We start from the raw sequence: 26,800 nt of genomic DNA, 5'->3' as shown, positions 1-26,800 counted from the left end.
AACACAATATTAATATAATCTGTTACAACCCTATCTAAAAATATATAAATTCACAAGAAAAAATGTGACACACACTAATTTTTCTTTTCTATCAATTTCAGCCATTCACACAAACTCTGCTTGTTTTCATGTCATACAAACACACATGGAGATTGACTTAGTAAGTAAGTAAATATAACAATAGCAAAAAGAGTGCTGCTGAACAAAATTGTGTATGTTTGACTATCCCTCCCCACAAATATTGTTAGTAGATATTAGCAGCTAAAATTTTTCGTGGAATAGCCAGTTGATATGCTTTGTAATTGAGCAGCAATTTTTGAGATTTCCATGATAGGGTTAAGATTCTCTTTAATAAGAGCAAGGTAATAGCTATATTTATCAATAGGAAAGAATTCAGACATATAAGTAATGTAACAAATTATTTGTAAAGATTAAACCACACCTCATAAAGTTATAACACTGTTACTTACCATTGTTGCATGTGTAAAATATAAAGGAGTTCGAAGAGAACGAAAATACCAGTTTATAATTATTGGATGTATTAAATAGGCACAATAAGTGACACGACTTAATGGGATCCATGCTTTCCATGATAAAAAGCTGTTAATGAGCCCTAGTCATCATAAAAAATAAACTGCATTTAGTTTCCATCTCATATATTTTAATAGAATTAAATGTAAGAGTAAATTTTTGAAAATCACATAAAAAATACCTTGTATAATGAAATTATGAACTAAATATTATAAAATATTAACTCATATTTTTCTCAGAATCCCACTTATGAAAGATTGTAAACCTGTTGTACATAGCAGCCAACTGTAAGATAATTGAGAAATCCTGCTATAATCCACATACACAAAACTTCTTCAAGCCACTTCAGGATTCCAATAAGCAGGAGGGTGGATTTACATATTGGGTTGCTTAAGTAGTAAGTATCCATCTGGATTCTGATACTGAATGTGCAACATAGGCTGACAATTTGGGGAGATTTAGGACTTAGCCAAACAAACTGTATTTAGTACTGCCTGACTTTGTAACTGATGGTAATGCAAATAAATGTCATATTGGCTAGAATCTTCTCTGACTACTGTCTTACTCTATTCCTCAGGGAACGAGTGAAATATTGAAGGGGAATACTTGAACAACATGAATTGAATTGAAAATATAGGCACCATACAAATGCAAAACATCAATGAAAAAAAAGAGAGAAAATTTTGATTTTTGATTTGATTTTTATGGCACCAAGACATTAAAGGTCACACTCCACCAGGACACAGGTTTACAGCAGTACATATCCTATCCTAGGACAGGTTTAGCCCACCCGCAACGAGAGAGCTTACATCTAATTAATGCAGCCAGATCGTCACTCCTTGCTGCATCCCCTAAAGGCAGTATCCCTGACTGTAACCCATGTGTGTTCACAGAGCCAGTTTGCCTGTTCTGGGAGATGAAAAACCCAAGTTTCCAGAAGAAATCCCCCCCCCCCTTACCTCCATATGAGACCGGCTAACTCACCTTTATTCGAAAGAAACCAGATAAAGGTTCCTCACATCTTAGATGGGAATCGAACCCCGGGTTTGTCTATACTGACTGAGCTACAGAGGCTTTTTGCAGTACATATGGCAAATGGTTAGTAGGACAAACATCCATTCCCTTGGCAAGTTAAAAAAGGAGGATAAATATAGCAAAAGAGTTACAGAAATACCACGTGGATATAATTTTGTTAAACATTATTTCCAGGCCTACTTGAAGTTAGAAGACTTTAGAAGACTCACTGCAGGAGGCAAAACTTTTTATAGACAATCCTATTGCAGATCCTCATTTTTCTGCAGCTAGCAACCAGAATGTGCAATTTGCCAGTCATTATGTTATAAGCTTGTGAGGCTTAAGGGGGAGAAGGGTGATGCCACACATTGATCTTCTAGACGTCCCCTGCCCCCAGTCTAATAGTATAATGTCTGTAAGGTGGGAAGATATCCTGGGTTCACCAATGTGAAGCTTTATCCAGATCTGCTTCCACAGATGAACCAGATCTAGCTAATATTCTGCAAAGACACTGTGGCAGGCCTGATCATCAGTTTCATCAGCATTTTAAATATCCAAGATTTAGCCTACTTTTGTATCCTTCATTTCTTCAACTTTTTGCAGCTGTTATAAGATCATCAACAAAGGATTAACTCTTCCCTGCTGATCAGTATATGTTATTCTAGCTCAAACACATTAAACTGTATTCCAATTTTCCCTGTAATGCAGAATATTCAAATCATCTATAAGTTCCAGTGATGCTCAAATGTTTGCAACACACTCTTCTAATATTCTGCTATAGTATATTGGAGTTAAGCATATTAGAAGTAAAAATTTATCCTACTAAAATTTCACATCTGGTTATTATTCATTTGTCTTTCTTTCTGATAGTATCTCTGGTATAATCCAAGACAAACACTCAACTACCATGATTTATCCATCAATGCAAGAAACCTGCAAGGTAGGTAAACTGACCAGAAAATACTCTCCACTGAAAGACTTAAGACTGTCAGTGTCCAAAAGACTAAATAGTGTATGGGAGCAGGATTTGTATATGAAGAATAGTAGGTGAGTAATAGTAGTGAGGACCTCCATAATGAACCTTTGACTCGGAAGTCTAATGATAATAATAATAATAGCATTAACTATCTAATAATAAATAAGTGATTAAATTAACTTTATAAAAAAGCCAAGCTACTTGACCATAATTTATATGATTTATAAGATTTATATGAAGACATGAACTCTGTCATTAACTCTCACATGTACTAAAAGAGAAAATTCTGCTGTTCAACAAATAACAGTTTACCTAGTTGTTTTTTTTAATAAATGAGAAAATGTCACAAGTCACCATTCCGGTTGCATGAAAACTGATGTAAATGTATAATAATTATTATTACAATGATGATTTAGGCTTTCGTGGAGTTCCAAGACTCATCATGGGAGGCCGATCCGAGAAAACACAAAGTCAATCATACCACTCCTTGAATTCACTGACTATTCATGCTCTCTCATCACTCTATCACACAATGCATTCCATAGTTCGACCACCCTCTATGCAGAGAAACCACTCCTCAACCTCTTGCTCACAATTCCTTTTGTAATTTCCAGAGATGGTCTCTTGTCCTTGCTCCTTCTCCCAGTTCTACCAAATGAAAGATCTTCCTGGTATCAACCCTATAACTACCTCTTGGCAGTTTAAAAGTCTCAATCATGTCACTTCTCCATCTTCTATCTACCAAACTCTGCAGTCCACATTCCCTCAGCCTATCTTCATAACTTACATTGTACAGTCCTGATACCATCTTTGTTATCTGCTTCAGCATACTTTCCATGACTAATTTATCCCCTTCAAATCCTGGGGACCAAATTTGAGCCCAATAGGTACAAGTGTGGTCTGATCAGGGCTTTATGACAACTCTTTTATCTCTGCAGGTCAGCATCCTTCTCAGTATTGCAGCAATCCTCTTGGTTAACCTTCACCACCTTTGTAATATGTTCCTTGAATTTCAGGTTTCTAATAGTCATCACCCCCAGATCTCTCGTCTCCCCTACTTCCTTCAGTACAATTCCTCCAACAGACTATGCAGCCTCCCATCGATGTATCCCAAACTTCAAGACTTTACACTTTGCTGCATTAAACTTAAATCCCCATTCATCTATATATCTGCCAATCTGTCCAATTTATTCAAATCCTCTTGCAGAGCTACCATGTCGGCGTTATTACTAATTAATCTTCCAAGCTTCTCATCATCTGCAAATAACTGAATATCCATCTGCAATCCATTGACAATGCTATTGATATAAGGGTTAAACAATACAGGTCCCAGTACTGAGTCCTGTTGGACCTCACTTATAACCTTCTGCCTCTGTGATATTGTCTCCCCCCACCACCACCATACACAACTCAGTGATACCTATCAGATAGCTAATCCTGAATCCACTTCACTAACCTGACATCTGAACCTATGTGCTGCAATTTAAATATCAGCTTATCATTTTGGTAACTTACCCTATAAAATGCCTTTGTAAAATCCAAAAAAGAATGGCATAATATTCCTTTCCCTCATTAACTTTTCTTGTCACTTTATTATAAAAGGCAGTCATATTACTAAAGCAAGAGCACCCCCTAAGAAATCCATGTTGAGTCTCACAGATAACATTACCTTCATCTTCCCAAAAATGTATATAGTCCCTTGCTAATTTCTCCAATATCTTAACAACTACTGATGAAACACAAACTGGTCTATAATTTGACACATCCAGTCTGCTACCACCCTTATGCAATGGCACTATCTTACACTCCTTGGGTACTTTTCCCATGACCAGACTTTCATTGAAAAGCCAGGTCAAAGGAGCTGTCAGTTGATTAGCACATTCTCTCAAAACTCGAGATGAAATTCTATCCAGTCCCACTGATTTATTGACACCCAGAGTACTCAGTATTTGAAACACACTCTCCTCTTGCACTTCTAAACCTGTCCTATTCTCCTAGTATTAAAACCTACTTCTCCATGATGAAATAGCATAATAAAGTGTTTATTGAACTACTCTAGGTCCTTTGCAGCAGTCGCTCTATTCCCATTTTTATCCCACAATGTCATTCTTCCACATTCATTTCTCATTCCACTGGCCACATGGCTAAAAATTCCTTAGGATTTTCTTTGGGTCTCAAGGCCAATCTTTTCTCATATTCCAGTTTTGCCTTTCTTACCATAGTAGTCATTCTCCTGGCCTGAGTCTTATATTCTTCATGCATCTGCTCTCCACCCCTCTCCTTATATCTCTTCTATAATCTCTTTTTTACCTGCATTTCCTGTTTGATATTGTTTGTCATCCACTTTACACCAAACTGTGTTCTCTTCTTCACTCACAATATACAGCTTGCTATTGCTGCTAATAAATTCTAATCTAATCTATTCATCTTCCAAGTCAAAACCACGTGGTCACTCTCTCTAACTGGGGGCAGAGATGCCATCTCAGTTATAATTAGCTCTTCTGATGCTATGACCAAATCCAAATTCTTGAACCTCTTGTTCCTTCTACTACATGTTGCCTAAGACATTTATCTCTCAAGAATTCTAGAAATTCCATTCCCTTAATAATGCAGGCTTAAGTTCTTGTTAAATTCAGATTGACAGTTTAATGGAAATGAAGCAGAGCATGTAACACTGAAATAATGATGGTTTAATGACTACAATATTTCACCTTTGTCACAGGTGTATCATTTGGCATGCAATATAAAATTTAAAGTTTAAAGCAACATAAACCTGGATCTCAGGTTTATGTTGCTCCTTGAAAATAGTATATAAGAATATTTATAACAACATTGCTATAAATGACTGCAGATAAACCTAATCTACAGTAAGAAAAATCAGAAAAAAAAAAAGTATATATGATGTCCATTTACATGGGAAAAACAAAAATAGTGAAGATAGAAAGACACAAGAAGTAACTAATTCTAAACATCAAATAACGAGGAGGTAAACAGTTTTTATTTATTCAGTGTTAACTTGGTTAATAACATTCATTGACGTTATGTTCAATAATACTCACTGATGACCTAAATTATAAATAACTGTGTAAAAGTAACAAAATTATCAAACCATATGAAAGTAAAGTTCTATGATTCAAACCTCCTTCCTACATTTGTGTATTTTAGATACAGACAATAAGAAAAGATGTCAGAAGAAAATTGCTGGCTTTTGATATGTAATGTCTGAAAAATTAATAAAACACATTGAACAGAATAAAAAAAAAAACAAGTTACATACAATTATGAATAATATCAAATGACAATGGCTAGAATTGTAGAGTGTTACAGAATGCATCCAGAGACACGAGTGCATCAAGTACTAATATTTGAAGGGATGAAAGGATCACCACCCAAAGGAAAATCACAATTAACATGATTATAGAAGACAACTAATATAAACTTCATAAGCCATAAGATTATTAAGTTTATTAGAAGAGAAGGGATTAGAAGAGAAGTAGAATGATCAACTCATTCTCCTCTTAGTCCAGGTGCAAATTAGGTTCCTTGTAGTTGCAAATTGGCTTGTTAAGAATAGACTGGATGATTTGCCAACATCCAGCCAAAAGAATGTAAACAAATAATACTTCTGCTTTTACAACAAGGCAGGTCTTGCAGACCAGACAACTTCTTCCACTATCCACAGAATCAAATGAAAAAAAAAAAAACTTGCTATGCTTCATCTCAGGAAATACCAACTTATTAGAATAAGCATTTTTAAATCAGCAACTGCTTATATCAACCATCCTAAACTAAATAAATATGGATATGTGCGATTTCTTAAGATATGGAAAATCCTAATTCTAAGGTCTTCAGCACAACAATAACCATATAAGATGCCCTTCCTAGAACTTCAGCCAGAATTTAGGCACATCCGAGATAGTTTTATTTTGTAGGAGACTGTACTAATTCTCTAGAGGAATAGTGCAGCATAATTATTATTATTACGGGTGACTCCAGGGAGTCCTTAGACTCACTGAGGGAGGCCCTAAACATCATGTCCACACAACTATTCGGCATTCTCACAGTATCTATCATACCTTGCCTTGAACTCATTCACTGTCTAGCACCCACAACAGACTCTGGCAGCTTATTCCACTCATTTACCACTCAAAAAGTAAAGTACCTAGCTCTAACACCCTTCCTAACCACACTCTTGCCCAGCTTCCATAGATGTCCCCTAGTTCTCCCACCACTAGTCCTGATCTCAAAAATATCCTCTGAATTAATCCTATAGAAACCGTTCAGCAATTTGAATGTTTCAATCATATCCCCCCCTCTTTCGCCTATCAACCAATTTCTGCAACCCACAAATCTTCAACCTGTTCTCATAAGGTTCATTCCATAGACCTGCTATCATCTTGGTCACTCGCCTCTGGATCCTCTCCACCTCCTTCCCATCAAGAAGAAACCTAGGTGACCAAATTTGAGCACAGTAGTCGAGATGAGGTCTTATCAAGGCTCGGTACAGAGGAACAATAATTTGCTTGTCTCTGCTCGTCAAAGTATGCTTCAGTAACCAAGTGATTTGATGAGCTGATTTAGCCACTTTTGCAATGTGGCCCCTACACTTCAACTCCCTATCCACTAACACTCCCAAGTCCCTGGCCTCATCAATCTCCTGGAGTACAGTTCCACCAATGTGGTATATTGCTGCTAATCTTTTCACCCCAAAATGCATAACCTTACATTTTGTCAGATTAAATCGACATCCATTCTCCTTAGCCCAGAACTCCAATCTATCCAAATCATCCTGCATGATTTTGACATCTTCTGCATTCACTATTGCCCTACTCAACTTTGCATCATTAGTGATCAAATTAATCGTTCCTCTTAGATCCTTCCCTATATCGTTCGTGAACAAATTGAACAGCAGTGGTCCAAGAACAGAACCCTGCGGCACACCACTAGTCACAGGCTGTCTTTTGGACTCTACACCTGAAAAAACTACTCTCTGGTATCTCTCCATCAACCACCCACCTATCCATTTCATCAACCCTATATCCATTCCCATATGTTGCAGTTTACGGATTAGAATTCCATGTGGTATCCTGTCAAAGGCCTTAGCCAGGTCTAGCAGTATCACTGTAAACTCATTACCCTTATCCAGTTCAGCCGTTACCTTGTTATAAAACTTGAGCAAGTTACTGAAGCATGATCTGCCCTTCACAAAGTCATGTTGTCCCCTGTACAGTATCTCATTTTCATCAATCCATTCCTGTATTTTTCCCTTGACTACTTTCTCCAAGACCTTGACAACGACTCTTGATATGCTGATTGGTCGGTAATTTGCAACCCCTGCATAAAGGAGGATGCAAGTAGTCTTGGATCCTCCTTTATGCAGTGGAACTATATTCTCCTTTATGCAGTGGAACTTCTTTCAACACCTTCGGGACTAAACCAGACCTGAGACTCAGATTAAACAACATGATCAAGGGCACTAATAATTCTTTAGCCGCTTCACGTAAGACCCGTGCCGGTATATCATCCAATCCCACAGATGTATTCGCATTAAGGTTCTGTAATAGACTATTCACCTCCACTTCATTCATCACAATTCCCATATAAACTAATGGTCCTTCATTCCTTCAATGTCACCACCTGAATGATATACTCTTGCAAAGTGCTCACTCAGTAATTCCACTATATCGACTGATTCAGTGACCTTCTTACCATCGGCATTCCTTAAAATCATTCTGCCGTGTACAGTTTTTTTTTTTTTGCTTGCAACATATTGAAAGAACTGTTTGTGATTCTCTTGCATAGCTAGTTTCCTTTGATAATCCGCTTTTACTTTTCTTACCACACTTGTTACCCTTCTGGCCTGCGCTTTATACTATTTGTCTGCCTGCAGGTCACCTTTCTCTTTAAATTCCCTCCACAGTTGTTTCTTTTTTTGCAGCTCAAGCTTAATGGTGTTATTCATCCATTATTCATCCATTTAACCCCTACTTGTTTTACTATTCAGACGCTAGGTATACAATCAGCCATAACCTCCTGTAAATACTCCTTGACCACTTCCCATGCTCTATCGACGTCCAGCCCTTGCAGTTGTACATGCCATGGCACTGATCCAAGCAATCTCCTAAGCTTGTCATAGTTGCCAGCACGGTAATTCCACATATACCCTGTCTTAATCGAAAATTCCACACCTTTAGCCACCTACAAGGTGACTAAAGGTGTGGGATCAAGACCCTATGATCTCTCACCAATAGGTGGCAACATGGTCATATTCATTACAGTCAAATTCTCAGATGCTATTACCAGGTCAAGCAATCTCAAACTCCTAGTATTCTGAATTACATGCTGTCTCAGATAGTTATCCCTTAATAACTGAATAAAATCCAGTTCCTTCCTCACATGTGTCCTCTCCTCACTCCAATCAATGTTAGCATAATTGAAATCCCCCAAAATTGAATAAATTCATATGGAATAAGAGAGAAATTAGTCGGAACACTAAATTAGCTGTATACAAGACAGTATTCAAACCAGTTTTAACTTATGGATCTGAGAGCTGGGTCAGAAGTAAAACACTTGACCAGAGACTGGAGACCACAGATATGAGAGTCCTGAGAAAGATTATAGGCGTGAACAGATGGCATCAATAGCAATATCATATTAAAAATGAGGATATTAGGAAAGAACTTGACATTGTCAGCATCCAGGAATGTGTTAGCAGAGCTAATCTCAGGTGGTATGGTCACTTAAACAGAATGGGCGAGGAAAGATTAGCAAAACAAGTGTTCTCTGCCAGGTTGGCAGCAAAACGACCCAGAGGAAGACCAAGATATAGGTGGATTGATACGGTACAAAGTGCTTTAGACGATAGAAATATAAGATCTGATAATGTTGGAGTCTTGACAAGTAACAGACTGATTTGGAGGAAAATTGTAGATAGGAAATTAATAATGATGTAATTTTTTTTTCATGTAGTACTATCATATCCTGTACACCCCTTGAGGGTACATGGCAGGAATTTGATGATGATGATGATGATAATTACCCTCCTTCCACTCATTTCATCAATTTGTTTATGCACACACCATCTATTCCATCACCTGGTCTATAGCAGCACCCAACTGTATATTTTATTCTGCCAGTTTCAATCTCACACCAAATAGCCTCAAATGAGCTCTTTTCACTACCCTGCAATACAACTTCAATTCTCATTGGCTGCAGTTTATTAACTATCATCAATAACACTCTTCCCCCCCATTTTATTCTCTCTGTCCCTCCTAAACACACTATAAACTACACATTCTATATCACTAACTATATCATCTTCCATCAGCCATGTTTCACTAATGCCAATAACCTGTGGTCAGGAAGAGCCAACTAAGGCCAAAACTTTTTCCTCTTGTTCCTAATACTCCTGGCATTAGTATACATGAAATGCAGAGGTCCCTTTGTCCCACCCCTATCTTGATGCATTATTCTAACTATCCCATTCAGATTTCTTGTCCTTAGTACTGGCTCGGGTACATTATATACATTCTTACACTGAACTGTCTCACTGATGTCCGCATAGCCGCTCCCCACCCTCTCCTTGGTAGTTCTAGTTTCCCTGGTTCTGCACATCCATTTTCACTTCATTCAGCAACACTTTTTCCAGTCTCCGCACACCAAATCCATTCAAATGCAGGCCATCCATCTTGTATAAATCCTTTTGCCCATCAAACTCATTTCACACATCCACGAATTCCACACCACACTGTCTGCATAACCTGCGCATAAAGTCATTTGCGATTATGGCCCTCCTTCTAAACTCCTCTCTGTCATTCCACAGCAACAGACTCAATATCCTAACTCTGTCACCCTTTTCTTTCACTACCTTTAACAATACTTTCAAGTCCTCTCTCATAAAAAATTTATCTCCTTTCAATTCATTTGTAGCCGCCTCAACTATCAATTCTTTCACCCTCTGTTTTTGCACTCTAATACTCTCACTTACATCCTTAAATTTTGCACCCAGAAAGTACGATTTAATTAAATTCCCATCTATCACACCTCTTAATAACGAGTCACTGTACAATACTCTTTCCTTCATTTCTGAAACTCTCCCACTTTTACGCTTTTTCCTTTCAAACACTTGCTTATTTCCATTAGCCGAGGTATTCTGGAAAGAGTTTTGCAGGTGCTCCAATTGCCGCTGCGCACTGTGTATCACTCTGTGTAACCGCTCGATCTCACTCCTTACAAATAATTCCTCATTTTTGTCATCATTTTATCATTTAAACCATTTTCTCTCTCTGTATAATTGCTTTCACTCTCTCTTTGATCACCGCTCTCATTGCCATCTTGTACAACATCGCAATTCCCTATCAAGCCACTATTTTCACTCACATTCTGGCTTTCTTCCACCACAACAATCTCACGACCTGACACATACTTCAATTTCTCACTTTCCTTACATTTTCTGCACAGTCTCTCACTATCACTTTCCATCCAAACTCCAGCTTCCTTCTGGAAAGCATACATCCCACACATATCACACTGAACAAACTCCCTCACATTAAAGTTTTTGAACAAAGGCGTCATATTTTTGGATGCCATTATTTTTCATCACACACCATAATACACACCAGAAATTAACAAAGTCTTGCATAATGCAATGAAACAGTTATTGTGGCAGAAATCAAGACAATACACTATTAACTTCTCTTGGTAAAGGTATGCTGTTTATATCTGCAAGTATCTCATGGTTTTTGTAGCTTAGTATATGTAATAGAATAAGAAAAAAGTTATACCTAACATACTAAAAAGCAACATGCAGTTTTGGAGATACCAGGCAGAAGCAGTAGCAAGGTCATCTTTACCTATAGGAGTTGCCAAAAGGTTTGCCACCTTTTTTTTATTAAATTACTCTGGATTTAGAGAAAGATGTTGAAAGTTTATTTTTCACTAGGTTAGACTATGATAAATTTAGTTTAATACCTTTGCTACGAGTTGCCTGGTGTTACTACTTACCCAGGTAAGATAGTACAACACTATATTCAGTCCTGAAGATATTTTCAGGTGCAAACTTTGTTTGCTCTCACTGGCATAAAGGATTAAACTAAATTTATCATAGTCTAACCTAGTGAAAAATAAACTTTCAACAACTTTCTCTAAATCCAGAGTAATTTAATAAAAAAAAGGTGGCAAACCTTTTGGCAACTCCTATAGGTAAAGATGACCTTGCTACTGCTTCTGCCTGGTATCTCCAACTCTGGGCCTGGCTCACACTGAAGAGACCTCAATAAAGGTCGAAACTAGTCTGGGTAGAGGCCAATCCCTTAATGCATAACAGTATACATATCCACAAGGAGATGTGTTTTCCATTATGGGAGATACTGGGATAGGAGTGTTGGTAGCTTGCTCCACCTTTGCTACGAGTTGCCTGGTGTTGTACTACTTACCCAGGTAAGATAGTACAACACTATATTCAGTCCTGAAGATATTTTCAGGTGCAAACTTTGTTTGCTCTCAGTGGGATAAAGGATTAAACTAAATTCATCATAGTCTAACCTTGTGAAAAATAAACTTTCAACATTGATTCTACCTATTTTCATTGCCTTTGTCTTTTTATTGCTGACCTTCATACCATATCTATTACAACAGTTATTTGATTTAGTGGGAATCTTGCAAACTTGTAGCAGATTTATTTAGAAGTATAACATCGTCCGCATAAAGCAAAGAGCTGACATTAACATCTCCAATTCTGATATCATGTTTAATACCACTTTCCTTCATAATGTGATCCATATAGATAACGAATAACAGAGGGGATAATGTACATCCTTGTATCCTAGTCTGCACCAGATTTAACATTAAACCATCTTCCTGTACTTCCTTCAATTCTAACCTTACAACTCAAATAAAGACTAAGTATTGCTTGATATAATGCCCTATCGACACCACATAACCGTAGCGTATTGAATAGCTGCTCTCTTGGCACCTTGTCATATGCCTTTTCCAAATCGACAAAACTTAAATACAGATCTTTGTTATATTCCCATGATTTCTCCACTATTTGTTGTAAAGTGAAGATCTGATCCTGACAGCCTCTATTTGGCCTGAATCCAGCTTGTTCTTTACCATGCTTTTCTTCCATAATTCTTCTCAACCTTTCCTTATTAAGTATTTGTGTCCTTATAAACTTAGCAGCTGTTTTTCAAACAGCCACTAACTTTTTTGCTGAAGTACCCCAGGGCACTGTGGCACACAATTTGAGAACCACTGGAATAATTAATTATTTAATTTACATGCAATTAACAAACAACTAAATTACCAGTTCTCCTTCCAGGTACACTATTACCAAGAGGAGCAGTAATTCAGATCACAATTTCATCCAAGTTCCATTTCCAATGGAAACTCCTCCCTTAATCCATTCATAACAAATTAAAAAATGCCAAGAAATTATATTCTTGATTTCATCCTTTATCCAAGTGTAAGCAAACAAAGTTTGGCGTGAAATCACCTCATAACCATCCGCGCGGTTAGCCTAGTGGCTTTGCACTTTGCAACCATATGCCTGGGGAAGGGATGTCCTAGGTTCGATTCCCATCAACGACGTGAGGAGTTCAAGGATCTTCCTCAGCCATAGCCAAGTTCCGGAGCCCGGATAAAATTTAGGGGGACTAGATGGTACCGTGAACTCCCGTATAAAGGGGGAACGCTGTGTCATCACATGGAATTTATTTATTTTTACCTCATAACTGGGCTACTTGAATGTAGAAGAGACTAATAACTTCACATCAATTGCCTTAGTATCCCATAATGCACTGCACATATCCTTATGGACATGTATAATGTTATGCATCATGGGAAGGGCAACTACCCAGACCAGTTTCGACCTTTATTGAGGTCTCATCAGTGGGAGCCAGACCTAGAAGTGATACGCTTCTACTAAGGATATCACTAATGATACCCTTAGTAGTATCACTTGATATCACTGGGATTCTAAGGGAACTGGTGTGAAGTCATTAGCCTCTATATACAAGTTACCCAGTCGTGAAGTGACTTTACATACAAACTTGATTGCTTACACTTAGATAAAGGATAAAGGATGAAACCAAGAACATAATTTCTTTGCATCTTTAATTTATAATATAACAAAGTGGAAAAACTTTCAACCTCCATTCACAACCTTGTGTACTTTGTCAATGCAACATTGCCAAGTGGAAAGATCTTCAAGACTTTTATTCCTATTTTCCAATGGTCAGAATACTGTTTTCGCTCTCCAGATATAGATCATATCTGTTGTGATCTTGTTACTGAAATTATCTAATTAGAATGAAGGCCTTCATTTCCTACTGTGTTCAAATCCCAACCCCATACCCAAGACTTGGTCTTCAAAATGGTTTCCATGGGCTTGAAAAACCATCATTATCATTAGTAGGTTAAATCTAGAAAATCCTGCTTGTATCCATGGCACTTATGCCTTCTGCTTCCTTGCAAAAGTTGCAAAGTTACATTGCACTGCATGTCTCTTGTCAGAAAGAAATTATAAGATGTTTCTGGTCCTAATGGAATTCCACCAGTTGTGCTTAGAAGGTATGCTCCTGAACTAACGCCTGTTCTTTATTGTCTATGCATTATATTATACTCTGCTGACATCCACCGTTCAGCATGGAAGGAAGCCCATATACAGCCTGTTTAAAAAAAAGTGACAAGTGTCACCCACCAAACAATCGACTTATTGTTCTCACCTTTGTGTTGTCTAAAGTAATGAAGGCCAACAGCAGATGACGTCTTCAATATCTGGAGAACTATTAAATAATCATTGACCACCAACATAGATTTCATCAATTATGATCCATAGCAGATCACCTTGCCTACATCATCCACTACTGGAAATGTGATATGCAAAGTATGAAGAAAAGACATGCTATTGCACTTCACATTTTCAAGTCATTAGATAAGGTTTGGAAACAAGGACTTCTCAGCAAAGTGCTTATAGTCTGCCTTCTTCCCTTTTGTAACAAGATTGCCAGTTTTCTCTCAGGTTGTTCATTACATACAATGGTGGATGTGTTCTCTCTTCATATTCTTATTAGTGTAGGCATTCCTGGTATTCCTCAGGGTCCTGTTATTACACATGCGTCTTCCTTATACATTAATGACCTGCTTCACTGACCTCAACCCCTTTTCACAATTTTGTTGATGATAGCACTCTCCACTCATACAACCGACTTCTTTGCAAGGTCCAAAGACCTCAACCTTCAAGATTATCTACAATAAATGTCTTAAACACTAATCTTCACACCCACTTTCAATGAAGCAATAATAACGTAGTCACCATCAATGATTTCAAAATATAGTTTTGTCTTTTTTTTTTTTCTTGCAAAAACAGCCTTAGTTCTTCATCCCTTACACACACACACAGTTTCTGCATTGCATTTCTACTGCAGATATTTCCATGGGGAGGGCACTGTTCAACAGAACTAACATCCATTATGTCCTCCATTTCTTCTACCCCTCCACCACCACCAACAACAACAACATGAGTAAATTCCAAACATCCTTTTAGTTGAACTACTGTCTCACTGAACCTGATATTCCCAGTTGTCTGTCATTCCATCTAGCTCAGCTCTGTGGAATAGCCTTCCCTTTGAAATATTTAGTATTCTCCAAACTACAATTTCTTCTTTAAGAGGAGTAATGACAGACTACTTCTAATCCAAGCTCACACATACATTTATTTGCTATATGTCCCGTGGCCATTCATGTGGATGTGGGGGTGGAGAGATTATATGAAAAACAATAAAATTTAAAAAGATTAATATCTTTCAGCTGACAATAAATTCTGCTCTGTACAATCCATCATCACTGATTGTGCACAAGCAGATCTTATTCTTTCCCCTGGAAGAATAACATTGCATCCATCTTAGTTTACTCTAAACAACATTATTTTATCATACAGAAATATAAAAATGAGGAGGTACAAAATTACTGTTTCTTTTTATTTCATCAAGAAGGAAGAGTAAAGTCATTTTACTTGGAAGATTGTTTAAATAAGAAAAATGCAGAACAGGAGTGCAGATAATGGATGTTGTGAAACTTGACAGAAAATTTTAAGAGCTCAAAGAGGTTCCTCGGGACTTAGATCTTAAAGACATAATGCTGCAAGATTAAAAGAATTAACTGACATGCCATGACATGTAATAGCATACTTGCAAACAGAATTCTGAAGTTTAACCATTACAATCATGTTGTGCTCTAAGAGCATTAAGGCTGTAATTAAAACAAACAAAAAATCAATCAGAAAAAAAAATTGTAGGCATAGTATATTAATTTAATTTGCATACCTCCATGACCAGTAACACAGGCATATGTAAGCCATCCTAATCCAATAGTCCATACTGTCCTGGAAAGTGCATTGTATGTAACTCCTAAAGCATCTGTGACTTCAGCATCATAAAGTCCATATACTACGGACAGACACAAACCAGTTGCAACTATCCAGCCAACAACCTGTTGCCACTAAAGAGGAATTAGAAGTTCAAAATCAATAATTTCAGATAACATTGGGTATGAAAAACTGTTTATTATTACTTTAAATATTATTATCCTGGAAGATTTTTTCCATGTTACTCCTCTAAATTGATATCAATACTTAAGCTTATTTTGCCTATTTTCAAAAGGAGTACCCCTTGTATTAAATCATTGTTTTTTTACTCCAATTAAATTAAGACATCGATGACATGTATTTTAAAAACATAAATTGAAAGAAAATAATACTAAAAAAAAAAAATCAACTAACGCCTTTTTATTCCAGTATAGGGAGTAGCCGAGGTCGTTTTAGCCCTATCTAACTTTTTGGAGACTGAGTGGGAAGTTCAATCTTCACTGGTACCCAATCAGAGACATCTGTCCCAAGGCTATCACTAATTAAGCTGCACGAGGTAAAGAGAGATGGCTCAACAAGTGCCGTCATCTCTTGATCCCTAACACAATATATTTAATGTCTGAAATAATGTGGGTTCTACGGTCGATTCTACCACTTGCCCGTGCCAGAGATCGACTAACTTGGGAACCAGTCGAAAAAAAGGCTTAGAAAAATTTCCTCTAGTCACCGACTAAATTCGAAAGCAAGTCTTCCTTCGTGTGGTCAAGTGCTGTGGTGTGCAAACACCATATCCACTGAGCTACACAAGCTCAGAAGAAAAATAATATAAGAATAATTTTTGACATACCTTTATAGAATTCTCAAGTTTAACTTTTTGATGAAAAGGCATCACAAATAAAATTGATAAAAAAATATAATAAACAAATGAACTTGAAACAATTAAAAATGAACTATGAGCAATGAACTATAAAACCATTTAGGACTGTCGGTTGGATAAAAATACATTATAACTTTTTTCAAAAGGGGATAAAATAGAAATAAAAATATATGGAAACTAAATATGTAGAAATTAAAAATATACAAACTAAATATGTAGAAATTAAAAATATGCAAACTAAAAAGAGAAGAATACATATATACAGTGGTTTCATAATGGTCTCATATCTAAATTCAAAAATAACTACTAAAATACAAAATGAACTGAACTACTAAAATACATAATGAACTACTAAATATTAAAATGAAAACTACTAAAACGAATTGCAAAAATTATTCTTTTATATTATTTTCTTTCAATTTATGTTTCTAAAATATATATATATAATCAATGTCTTCATTTAATTAGAGTAAAAAAAAGGCCAATGATTGAATACAAGGGGTACTCCTTTTGAAAATAGACAATATAAGCCATAAGTACTGTTTATTAGTACTCTCTAAAAGACTTCACAATTTTAAGAAAATAAAATAATATTTTTTAAGAAATTTAAAAATATAAGACTTTGTTGTGCATATTTATATTTATATTTCAGAAGAGGTAGCAGTGAACTCAGTGTTGCATACACCAGGTTGATAGCTTTTAGCAAAATGGGCACTCATTAGTTGAACAACCTCTTCAGCATCTGTAAACCCTCACACCATCTGCATTCAGAAGTTATTCTTTCATATTCATCTTTCTTTTACTTGCAGCATATCGATAGAATTCTTGGGGGTCTTCAGTCTGCAGAGCCAGTTTCTTTTTATACTCAGCTTTCCATACAATAGTTGTGATTTTTCTTGCCTGCTGCTTATAATTTTCAGAAATGACATCATCCTAGACTTAGCAAAGGCATTTGACAGGGTGCCACATGATAAACCGATATTCAAGTTGCAGCACATGGGTCTGGATGTCAGATTGATCAACTGGATTCAGGATTGGCTGTCCGATAGGTATCAGAGAGTTGTGTATGGTGAAGCAATATCAAAGAGGCAGAAGGTTACAAGTGGGGTTCCACAGGGCTCAGTACTGGGACCTATATTGTTTAACCTTTATATCAATAACATTGTCCGTGGATTGCAAGAGGATATTCGGTTGTTTACGGATGATGAGAAACTGGGAAGGGTTATTAGTAATAGTGCAAATGTGGTAGCCCTGCAAGAGGATTTGAATAAGCTAGTCTTTGAATAAGCTGTCTCTCCTACTTCCTCCAGTTTAACTCCTCCCATAGGAGGAGTTAAACTGGAGGAAGTAGGGGAGACAAGAGATCTGGTGTTGATGATTGATAGAAACCTGAAATTTAGAAGACATATTGCAAAGGTAGTGAAGGTAACACAGAGGATTGCTGCGATAATGAGAAGGACACTGACCTGCACAGATAAAATGGTTAACATTCTGTTGTATAAGACTCTGATCAGACCACACTTAGACTATTCTTCTCATATCTGGTCCCCATGATCTGAAGGGGATAAATTAACTGTGGAAAGGGTACAAACACGGATAACAAAGATGGTGTCGGCACTGTACAATGTTAGTTATGAAGATCGGCTGAGGGAGTGTGGACTGCAGAGTTTGGTGGATAGAAGGAGAGGTGATATGATTGAGACTTTAAAACTATTGAGAGGTGGCTACAAGGTTGACACTGGGGAGTTCTTTCGCTTGGTTGAACAGCGGGAAGGAGTCATGACAAGGGAAGTTACGAAAGGAAATTGTCATCCCTGGAAGTTACGAAAGGAAACTGTGAGAAAGAGGGTGAGGAGTGGTTTCTTTGCATGGAGGGTGGTTGAACCACAGAATGCATTGCCTGATGGAGGGGTGAGAGCAAGAACGGTCAATGCATTTAAAGAGTAGTATGATAGACTTTGTGTTTCCTAGGAGGGACCTCCCTCGATGAGTCTTGATAGACTTTTGTTTCTTAGAAAGGACCTCACACGATGAAGCTTTTGACTCCAGGGAGGCCTAAATAGGGAGTTGACAGCTGTCTTGACATTTTTGTTAATACGAGTCTTGCACTCGGTCAAGTCCCTAAGGAGTGAAAGGAGGGCAAGATTGTGCCACTTCATAAAGGAGGTGATCGAACTCAAGGCCTATCTGTGTGACAGGTGTTGTGGTTAAGTTGTTGGAGAAGCTTGTGAGAACTAGGATTCCGAGATGGGTTGACAACAATGGTATTATCTTTGATGGACAGCATGGATTTACTAAAGGGAGGTCATGTTTTAGTAATCTAGTTACTTATTACAATAAAGTGACTGCTTCCTTGGACAGAGTAGAAGTATTCACAGTAATATACTTAGATTTTGCAAAGGCTTTTGATAGAGTAAGTCATAATAGGTTGACAGTCAAACTAGAGCAGATGGGGTTGGATATTAGATTAGTGCACTGGATTGAAGACTGGCTATCTTATAGGTATCAAGTTGTGTATTGGGGAGCAATATCCAGGAAAATGAAAGTCACTAGTGGAGTGCCTCAGGGGTTTGTTTTGGGGCCATTACTGTTTGACTTGTATATTAACGATATAGGTGAAGATTTGGATGGAGATATTCAGTTGTTTGCAGATGATGCAAAGTTGGGAACAACCATGAAGAGTAGTGAAGATGTGGTCTTACAAGAAGACTTGAATAAATTGAGTGATTGGGAACGGAAATGTGAGTTCAATGTTGCAAAATGAAAGGTTTTAAAATTTGGGAAATAAAGATGGGATGCAGAATTTATGCTTGGTGAGGATATATTGTTGGAGGTGGAAGAAATAAGAGGTCTGGGGATGATAGTGATAAGGATCTGAAATTTAGGGGACACATAGCCAAAATTGTGAAGACAACACAAAGGCTTCGTTGTATAAGGCTTTGATTAGGCCACACATGGACTATTCTGCCCAGATTTGGTCTCCTGGTTTTCAGAAGGATGAAGAGATGTTGGAAAGGGTCCAAAGGTGATTGCCTAAGGTAGTTTCTGACCTCTGGAATGTCGAGTATGAGGAAAGATTGAGAAGATGTAATTTGCAGATTCTGGTGGACAGGAGGAAGAGGGGAGATATGATAGAGACCTACAAGTTGGTAAGGGGTTGTTATAGGATCAATGCTGGAGAAGTTCTACTGAAAATAGTGGTTGATCGGGGGAGAACCTGAGATCATTCCTGGAAACTGTATAAAGAGGGTGTGAGGAGGGGAATGAGAGGCAGGTTTTTTCGTGCAGAGTTGTAAATGATTGGAATGCCTTGCCTGAGAGTGTGGTGTCTGCAAGGAGTTTCAATGTTTCAAGGCACGGTATGATGAGTTGTGTGTGTGTGATAAAAGGACCTCCCAGATGTGTCTTTGACTCCATGAGGTCTTGGAGTAATAATAATAACTGTCAGGACACATTCAGATATTGCATCATTTAAGTAATTTTTAAATGTACTGTCAATATTCTTCCCATCCAGCAACTGATACAATTTTGCTGAAATCAGTATGCTTCTCTCTCAGTTGGTCAAAATTTCCTGCTTTTTCCTGCTGTAACCTTTTCTGAATGAAGAATTCATAAAGTTAGGCATTTCCCAAGTGAGTACCACATAATCAAATCTAGCACTCTTTGACCTCAAGTTCCTTCTGTCACATGCTGCTTGAGGAAGATGTCTCGTAACTCAAAAAATTCAGTTTCATTCTTCTCATCAGATTTTACTGATACCCAAGCAATACTTGAATAATTAAATCCCATTATTAGTACTCTTTTTGTGCCTGTCATCTCTATTTGGTGATGCATTTCTTCATCACTTGCAACCGATCCACCAGTTCTGTAACAACACTCTACTATGTAATTCATCTTGTTAGATTCAAACCTTACACTAGATGGCTTCAATTTCATTGCCACATGAAATACTGTTTACTAGTACTGCAATCATAGTTCTCAACACTAACTGGATTTAAGTCATTCGAATCAATAGTAGCATGTCCCTCCTCTCCTATCCTGCCTATCCTTCCTAAAAATACTGTACCCTTTACATATACTGGTTAGTATGCCTGATTCTGATAGCCAGGTCTCACTAATGCCTACAATCTGAGGTCCCAATATATTGACCAAGGCAATAATTTCTACCTCTCTGTTTCTGATATTCCTAGCATTTGTATATAGATATACTAAGCTACCTGCATGTTCTTTTGTATACTTTTGTCTGAAGTCTGCATGCGATTGTTGGACAATTTGCAGATCTCTATTCTTTTCTAGGATCTTATATATATAGACATCTTTGCATATGTTTGATGAGTCTAAACCAGATGAACAAAGTCAAAATCGTTCTCTCCTCATAATAATTTCCACAATAATGCCTATTCCCATCATTAGCACAAGTATATAAAATTTTCACTCTTACACATATTCTCACCATTCCTCCCATTATAATTTAGTTTCCCTGGCTCTCTTTGTTAGGTCTCATATCAGTTATTAGAGGACTCCTAATACCAAACGCATTCAGATCTAGACAAATCTAATCTTCCTTCAAACTCACTCCATACATTTTAAATTTCTTAAATTCTTAAAATATACCTAGAAAGAAGGCTGTACCAAACAGTAAGACCAAAGCAACTGCTGATGAATTTTAAGTCGGACTACATACTGATGTGACTATGTGCTGCTTATTATTTTTTTTTAAAGGTTTGAGAAAAGAAAGTGGTGTAATTATGGGTGGAGAAGCAGATATTTTTCAAAGAGATCTTTTGATCACGGAACATGATAAAGAATATCCTAAGAACAGGAATTCACCTGCCAAATGTGCTTTGCCAGAAGACCTGATTTATCATTTTCACAACATGCAAGTATTTGGAGTGCCTTGCAGCATGAAAATACTGCAGGTGTAATCTGCTTAACCCAAAGATCTAAATCCTGCTAAGCAAGTACAATTATACCTACTTCAGCTTTTCAATAGGTGAAAAAGAAAATTAATATTAATAAATGATCCAGTTCGCATCAAAGAAACTGGAGCTACATGCTAATATGTGCCAGTTGGTGCCTTCTCAAGAGAGCATGGAACAGAACAAGTCAATATGTTTCCAGTATCAAGTAACATGAAATTAACCTTAGATATCAGTTCAAATGTCTGTGGAAACTTTAATTTGTAGAGGCATTTAATTTCACTCAATAGTTTGTTATATTATAATATTAAATGGCTTAATGTTTTACTCTTTTTCCTTGTTTTTCTTACATTCAGTTTCATAATATACCTAGATATATCAATTTAATTGATTTCTGTAAAAATAGAAAAATGATATTTGTCATATAGAATCATACTATGACTTTATCATCATACTATCATTTTATCATATCATCATGCATCATTTTATTTAAATAAATTTCTCACTGATAACATACTGAGATAGATATGCAAGGAGTCAACTGCAACATATTTCACAAAGATTACAACTTCCAGCTGTTGAATAGATTTCTTCTCTCTTAACACCCCTGCTCCACAGCACTAGTTTGATATAGGTTTTTTATCCTCTTGTATGCGGGTATGATATAAATAAAAGTTCCACCATATAAATAAAAGTGTTTTAGGCTTCAAAACCCTAAACACCACAATCTAATTTGTCTATCTTGAGAAGAGTATCTTTAGCCCCCTTTTAGACCCAAGTGTAAGGTTTTAGCATTTCAGATAGAGGAGATGGAATAATGTGTGTGCGTGTGCGCGCATGCATGTGCGCACTGCTTGGAAGAAGTCAACAGACAATCTCATGGGTAGATACATTGTGCCAGGTAATGAGTTGCATTCGCAGCCAGTATAAATCGGAGGAATATGATGCTCCCAAGTCAGTGCAAATGTGTCTACATGAAATGGCTGAGGACAGACACACTGACAGAGTTGAAAGAGGCTTTGTGATAGGATGTCATGTTGCAGGCCTATCTGTTCCACAAATCATTGACAAATTGGGCCATCCTAGATGGACAGTCAATGATAACATACTGAGATAGATATGCAAGGAGTCTACTGCAAATGCACTTGCAGTTGACGCCTTGCACTTCTATCTCAGTATGGTATCATTGACTGTCCACCTGGAATGGCCCAATTCGTCAACAATTTGCAGAGTATATAGCCCTGCAACATGACATCCTATCAAAACGCCTCTTTCAAACTCTATCACTCGTTACCATTCATCGGCGGTTTTTAGATTTTACATATTTTTGCATTCATACCTTTTGTTCTTCTCAGTAAAGAAGAGGGAAGGGTATGGGAGATGTCCAATGAACATTTTCTTACTAGATGCATAACCCCAACTAAGAAGTTTGGAGGTGGCAATGTGATAGTATGGTCTTGTTATTCTTGGTTTGGCCTTGGACCTCAATTTGTGGTGCTACAAACATTAAACTCTGACAGGTATTTGACTATTCTGACCATGCAATGCTTCCTACTTTTGGGTGTTTATATGGAACTAATCATTGTCTGTTTCAGCAAGCTGCTGCTGTAATTGGTTTGTCAACATGAACATCACCACACTTGACTGGTCTCCACAGAGTCCTGATCTCAATCCTATATTGAACATCTGTGGGATGAACTGGAATGTCAGGTGAGGTCAATTGACATTTGTCCTGCCACAGTCCAGGACCTCATTACATTCCTTCAGGAAGAATGTTCCAAATTTCCCATTGATCGATATCATACACTTGTGGAAAGTATTCCCTGTAGGATTGCTGCTGTCATCATAGTGAAAGGAAGGATCCTAGAGCTTATTAAGGTGGACACTATGGCTGTTTTTTCCTCACACTATGTGTCTATGGACTTCTTTCCTAGCAATGTATGTATACTAGTGGAAATTTGCACTAGGAAGTGGAGGAAGCATGAGACTGAGGATGATGGTGGTTGATAATTAAATTTTAGAAAAGGCATTACAAAAGTTGAATCTTACTTAGAAAATTGCTGTCATATGCAAAATACACTAAAGAATAGGGATAAGGAGGTGATGTCTAGTGCACTGATCAGGGCAGTATCTGGATTTCTGCTTCTGTGTAGATATAGTCACTTGAATATCTGGAAAATAATGAAATATTATAGAATGTCCAGAAGTAAGTGACTAACACTGTCTGAATAGTGAATGTGGGTTACGGGTGTAGATGGACGAGGAGATGCACTTTACAAAGTTCCGGGGGGGCTATATTATCAAGATTTTAATTTGATATGAGGAGTCTAATAGATAAATACAGAGTCATAGGTGGTAGAGGAAAAGTAAGTCATGATTGAAAGCTGATATTAGTGTGTGAGTAAAAGTGAATTTTTTTGCAGAGAGAGGGAGAGAGTGCATAAGTGAGCATAATGCAATGCATGAATAATTCAGAATGCATCCAAAGCCAGGTAGATTAAGTATTGTATTCTGTAGAGAGTAAACACATCCACAGTGAGTCTTGTGATTCCATGAAGAAGTCTCAAAAAAAAAAAGGCTACAATAATACCAATAATAAAATAGTTATGCAACGGAATCTCTTCTTTAACACATTTGTAACATCTCTCCAACTCCCTGTCCACCATAACACCACAGTCACTTGCCTCCTTCATCTCCTGCATTGCAGAGTTCCAAAATTTCAAACTTTATAACTCTTCCCTAATTTGCATCATATACAAAAGAAAGTGAGCCTCACAATTTGAGTGAGCCTTATACTGTTTCCAGGCATGGCCCCTCTCCCATTATATGAAAAATTTCTTCCATGTCAACCTAATAACATCCCCTGGCTAAATTACATGTCTCAATCATATACCCGTTCCTCTTCCTATTCACAAGGCTTTGCAATTTACTTTCTTTCAATCTGTCTTCATACTCCAAAGACCACTGACCACCTTTGTGAATCTTCTCTGGACCCTTTCCAAAATATCCTCGTCACCATGAAAACCTGGTGATCAAATCTGTGATGAGGCCTGAACAAGGCCTAACACAATGGTCATCATAATGTCTCTATTTCTACATGTTAGGGTTCTCCACATCATTGCCATTTTCCAATGTGACGTCTTCACAACTTGTGCAATGTGGCCCCTGAATTTCAGGTCCTTGTCCACCATTACTCCTAGCTCTCTCATCTCCTCTACTTCCTTTAAAGTTTCCCCACCGAGTGTATACTTTGTATCCCATCATTGCTTACCAAATCTCAAAACCTTACACTTTGCAACACTGAACTGATAGTTCCACTTACTTGCCCATTCATGCAATCTATTCAAGTCCTCCTGTAAGGCCATAACATCCACTTGATTCTGAATTGTTCATCATCTGCAAACAGCTGCATATCACTAGATAAACTCATTCCAATGTCATTAACATACAAATTGAACAATGGTCCCAAAACTGACCCCTGCAGTACAACACAACTGACCTTCCTCTTTTGGGATATTGCACACCACATACAACTTTCTGATACTTCTCTGACAACCAGTCACTGACCCAACTCAGAAGTCTGTTATCCAATCCCATATGTTTCAATTTATTTACCAGCTTTACCATCATTTTAATAATAAAGTAAGTAAGCAATGAATAATTATGTAATTTTAAATAAACTTACCATCCTAAAGAATTTTTTATGAGATCCTGTTCTAAACAGCAAATATCCTACCACTATTCCAACAAGATATGGTCCAATTCGGCAGTAAGATTTCACATAGACAAGATTGAAAAACTGGTACTGTCTTAGAAAAATTAGCCCTCTATTAGATGCTAAAAACTCTGAAGAATTTCATTACAAATAATGAATATAACTTTATAAGAATATAAATAAAATATATATGTATAAATATACAAGTAAGAAACATCAGTGAAAAAGTCAGAGTTATTCCTCTACTAATAAACTTTTTTAATGCTGGATAAACTAAAGAAGGTAGGATAATATAAATAATAACTAGAGGATATTAAATTTAGTATCCTGTAATCATTGGATTAGGCAAGGGCCAACTATAGGATTAAACACTAAACATGAAGTTAAATTCTTGAATAACAGACAATTTCATGAAAAGTAATACAGAATGCATAAAAAAAAGTGTTAGTGACCATATATTGTGTGTTTTGTTGGTTTTGTTTTTGCAAAAGCATTTGGTAGAATACGACATAATGAAGTACTGATGAAATCAAACAGGATGGATAATTTTTAGCCTATTTATAGGAATTTACCACAAGTTTCTGTTCTGGGACTGCTATTAGTTAATCTATCTATCTATCTATATATATATATATATATATATCTATATGACAGTTTCCTTTTCCTGCTGTATGAGTTCCTATATATCTTCAGTTTCGATGTCGTAATTCCTTCTTCGCCACTTACACTAGCTGGACTCCTCACCTGCGGCTACTGCCAATGAAGTACCAATGAAATTGAATAGGATGGATAATTTGTAGCCTATTTACAGGAATTTACCACAAGTTTCTGTTCAGGGACTGCTATTAGTTAATAGATAGATAGATAGATTAACTAATAGCAGAGAGAGAGAGAGAGAGCTATATCGATGTTCAGTACATTGAAGTCTGCCTTTTTCTTGGTCAAGAGTGCAGTTAAAGTCTCCAGCTATTATTATATGTTCTTGGTCAATACTAGAAAGATGGTTTTGAATGAAGTCCAAGATTTGTGATGCCAGAACATCCTGCTGTGGTATGTAGATATTGAATACATGCAGGGTATTATGATTGGGTGCTTTTGTGAGTATACATGGCATATCCTGGTATATCTGCAATCACTTTAAGTTTGTAGGGGATTGATGATGTACACCTAAGCTAATCCCTGCTCCATGGTGTTGTTGGGTTGCAGAATACAGAACCAATGAAAACATAGTGGCCCCACCTAAAATCACGAATAAAATCCTTTATGCAGATCTACAGTCACCAGAAGAATCAACAGAGAAACATTAACATCTGACAACTCGAAGAACAGCTGCAGTATCTACCAGAAGAAAGCCCTGAATATAATTCAGCCCTCCAAGCCATGCAAAGACACTAGTATCCAC

The 26,800-nt window shown here is 37.1% G+C and overlaps 1 protein-coding gene across 2 annotated transcripts in view; it reads right to left on the bottom strand.

Moving 5' to 3' along the window:
* The window catches only part of LOC150103705 (nose resistant to fluoxetine protein 6-like), a 206,824-nt gene that overhangs the window by 9,956 nt on the left and 170,068 nt on the right, over positions 1-26,800 (bottom strand). For both annotated transcript variants that reach the window (XM_090396506.1, XM_090396507.1), the window contains 3 exons: positions 25,369-25,492; positions 15,847-16,021; positions 471-613 (listed from right to left, as the gene is read on the bottom strand). In XM_090396506.1, coding sequence (XP_090252632.1) covers positions 471-613; positions 15,847-16,021; positions 25,369-25,492 — 442 coding nt within the window. The remainder of the gene's footprint in view (positions 1-470; positions 614-15,846; positions 16,022-25,368; positions 25,493-26,800) is intronic.

Source organism: Typopeltis vanoorti, chromosome 8, assembly GCF_054136105.1.
Source record: "Typopeltis vanoorti isolate ZY-2024b chromosome 8, IOZ_Tvanoo_1.0, whole genome shotgun sequence".
Lineage (NCBI taxonomy): Eukaryota > Metazoa > Arthropoda > Arachnida > Uropygi > Thelyphonidae > Typopeltis > Typopeltis vanoorti.
This window is presented reverse-complemented; position numbering and strand designations above follow the sequence as displayed.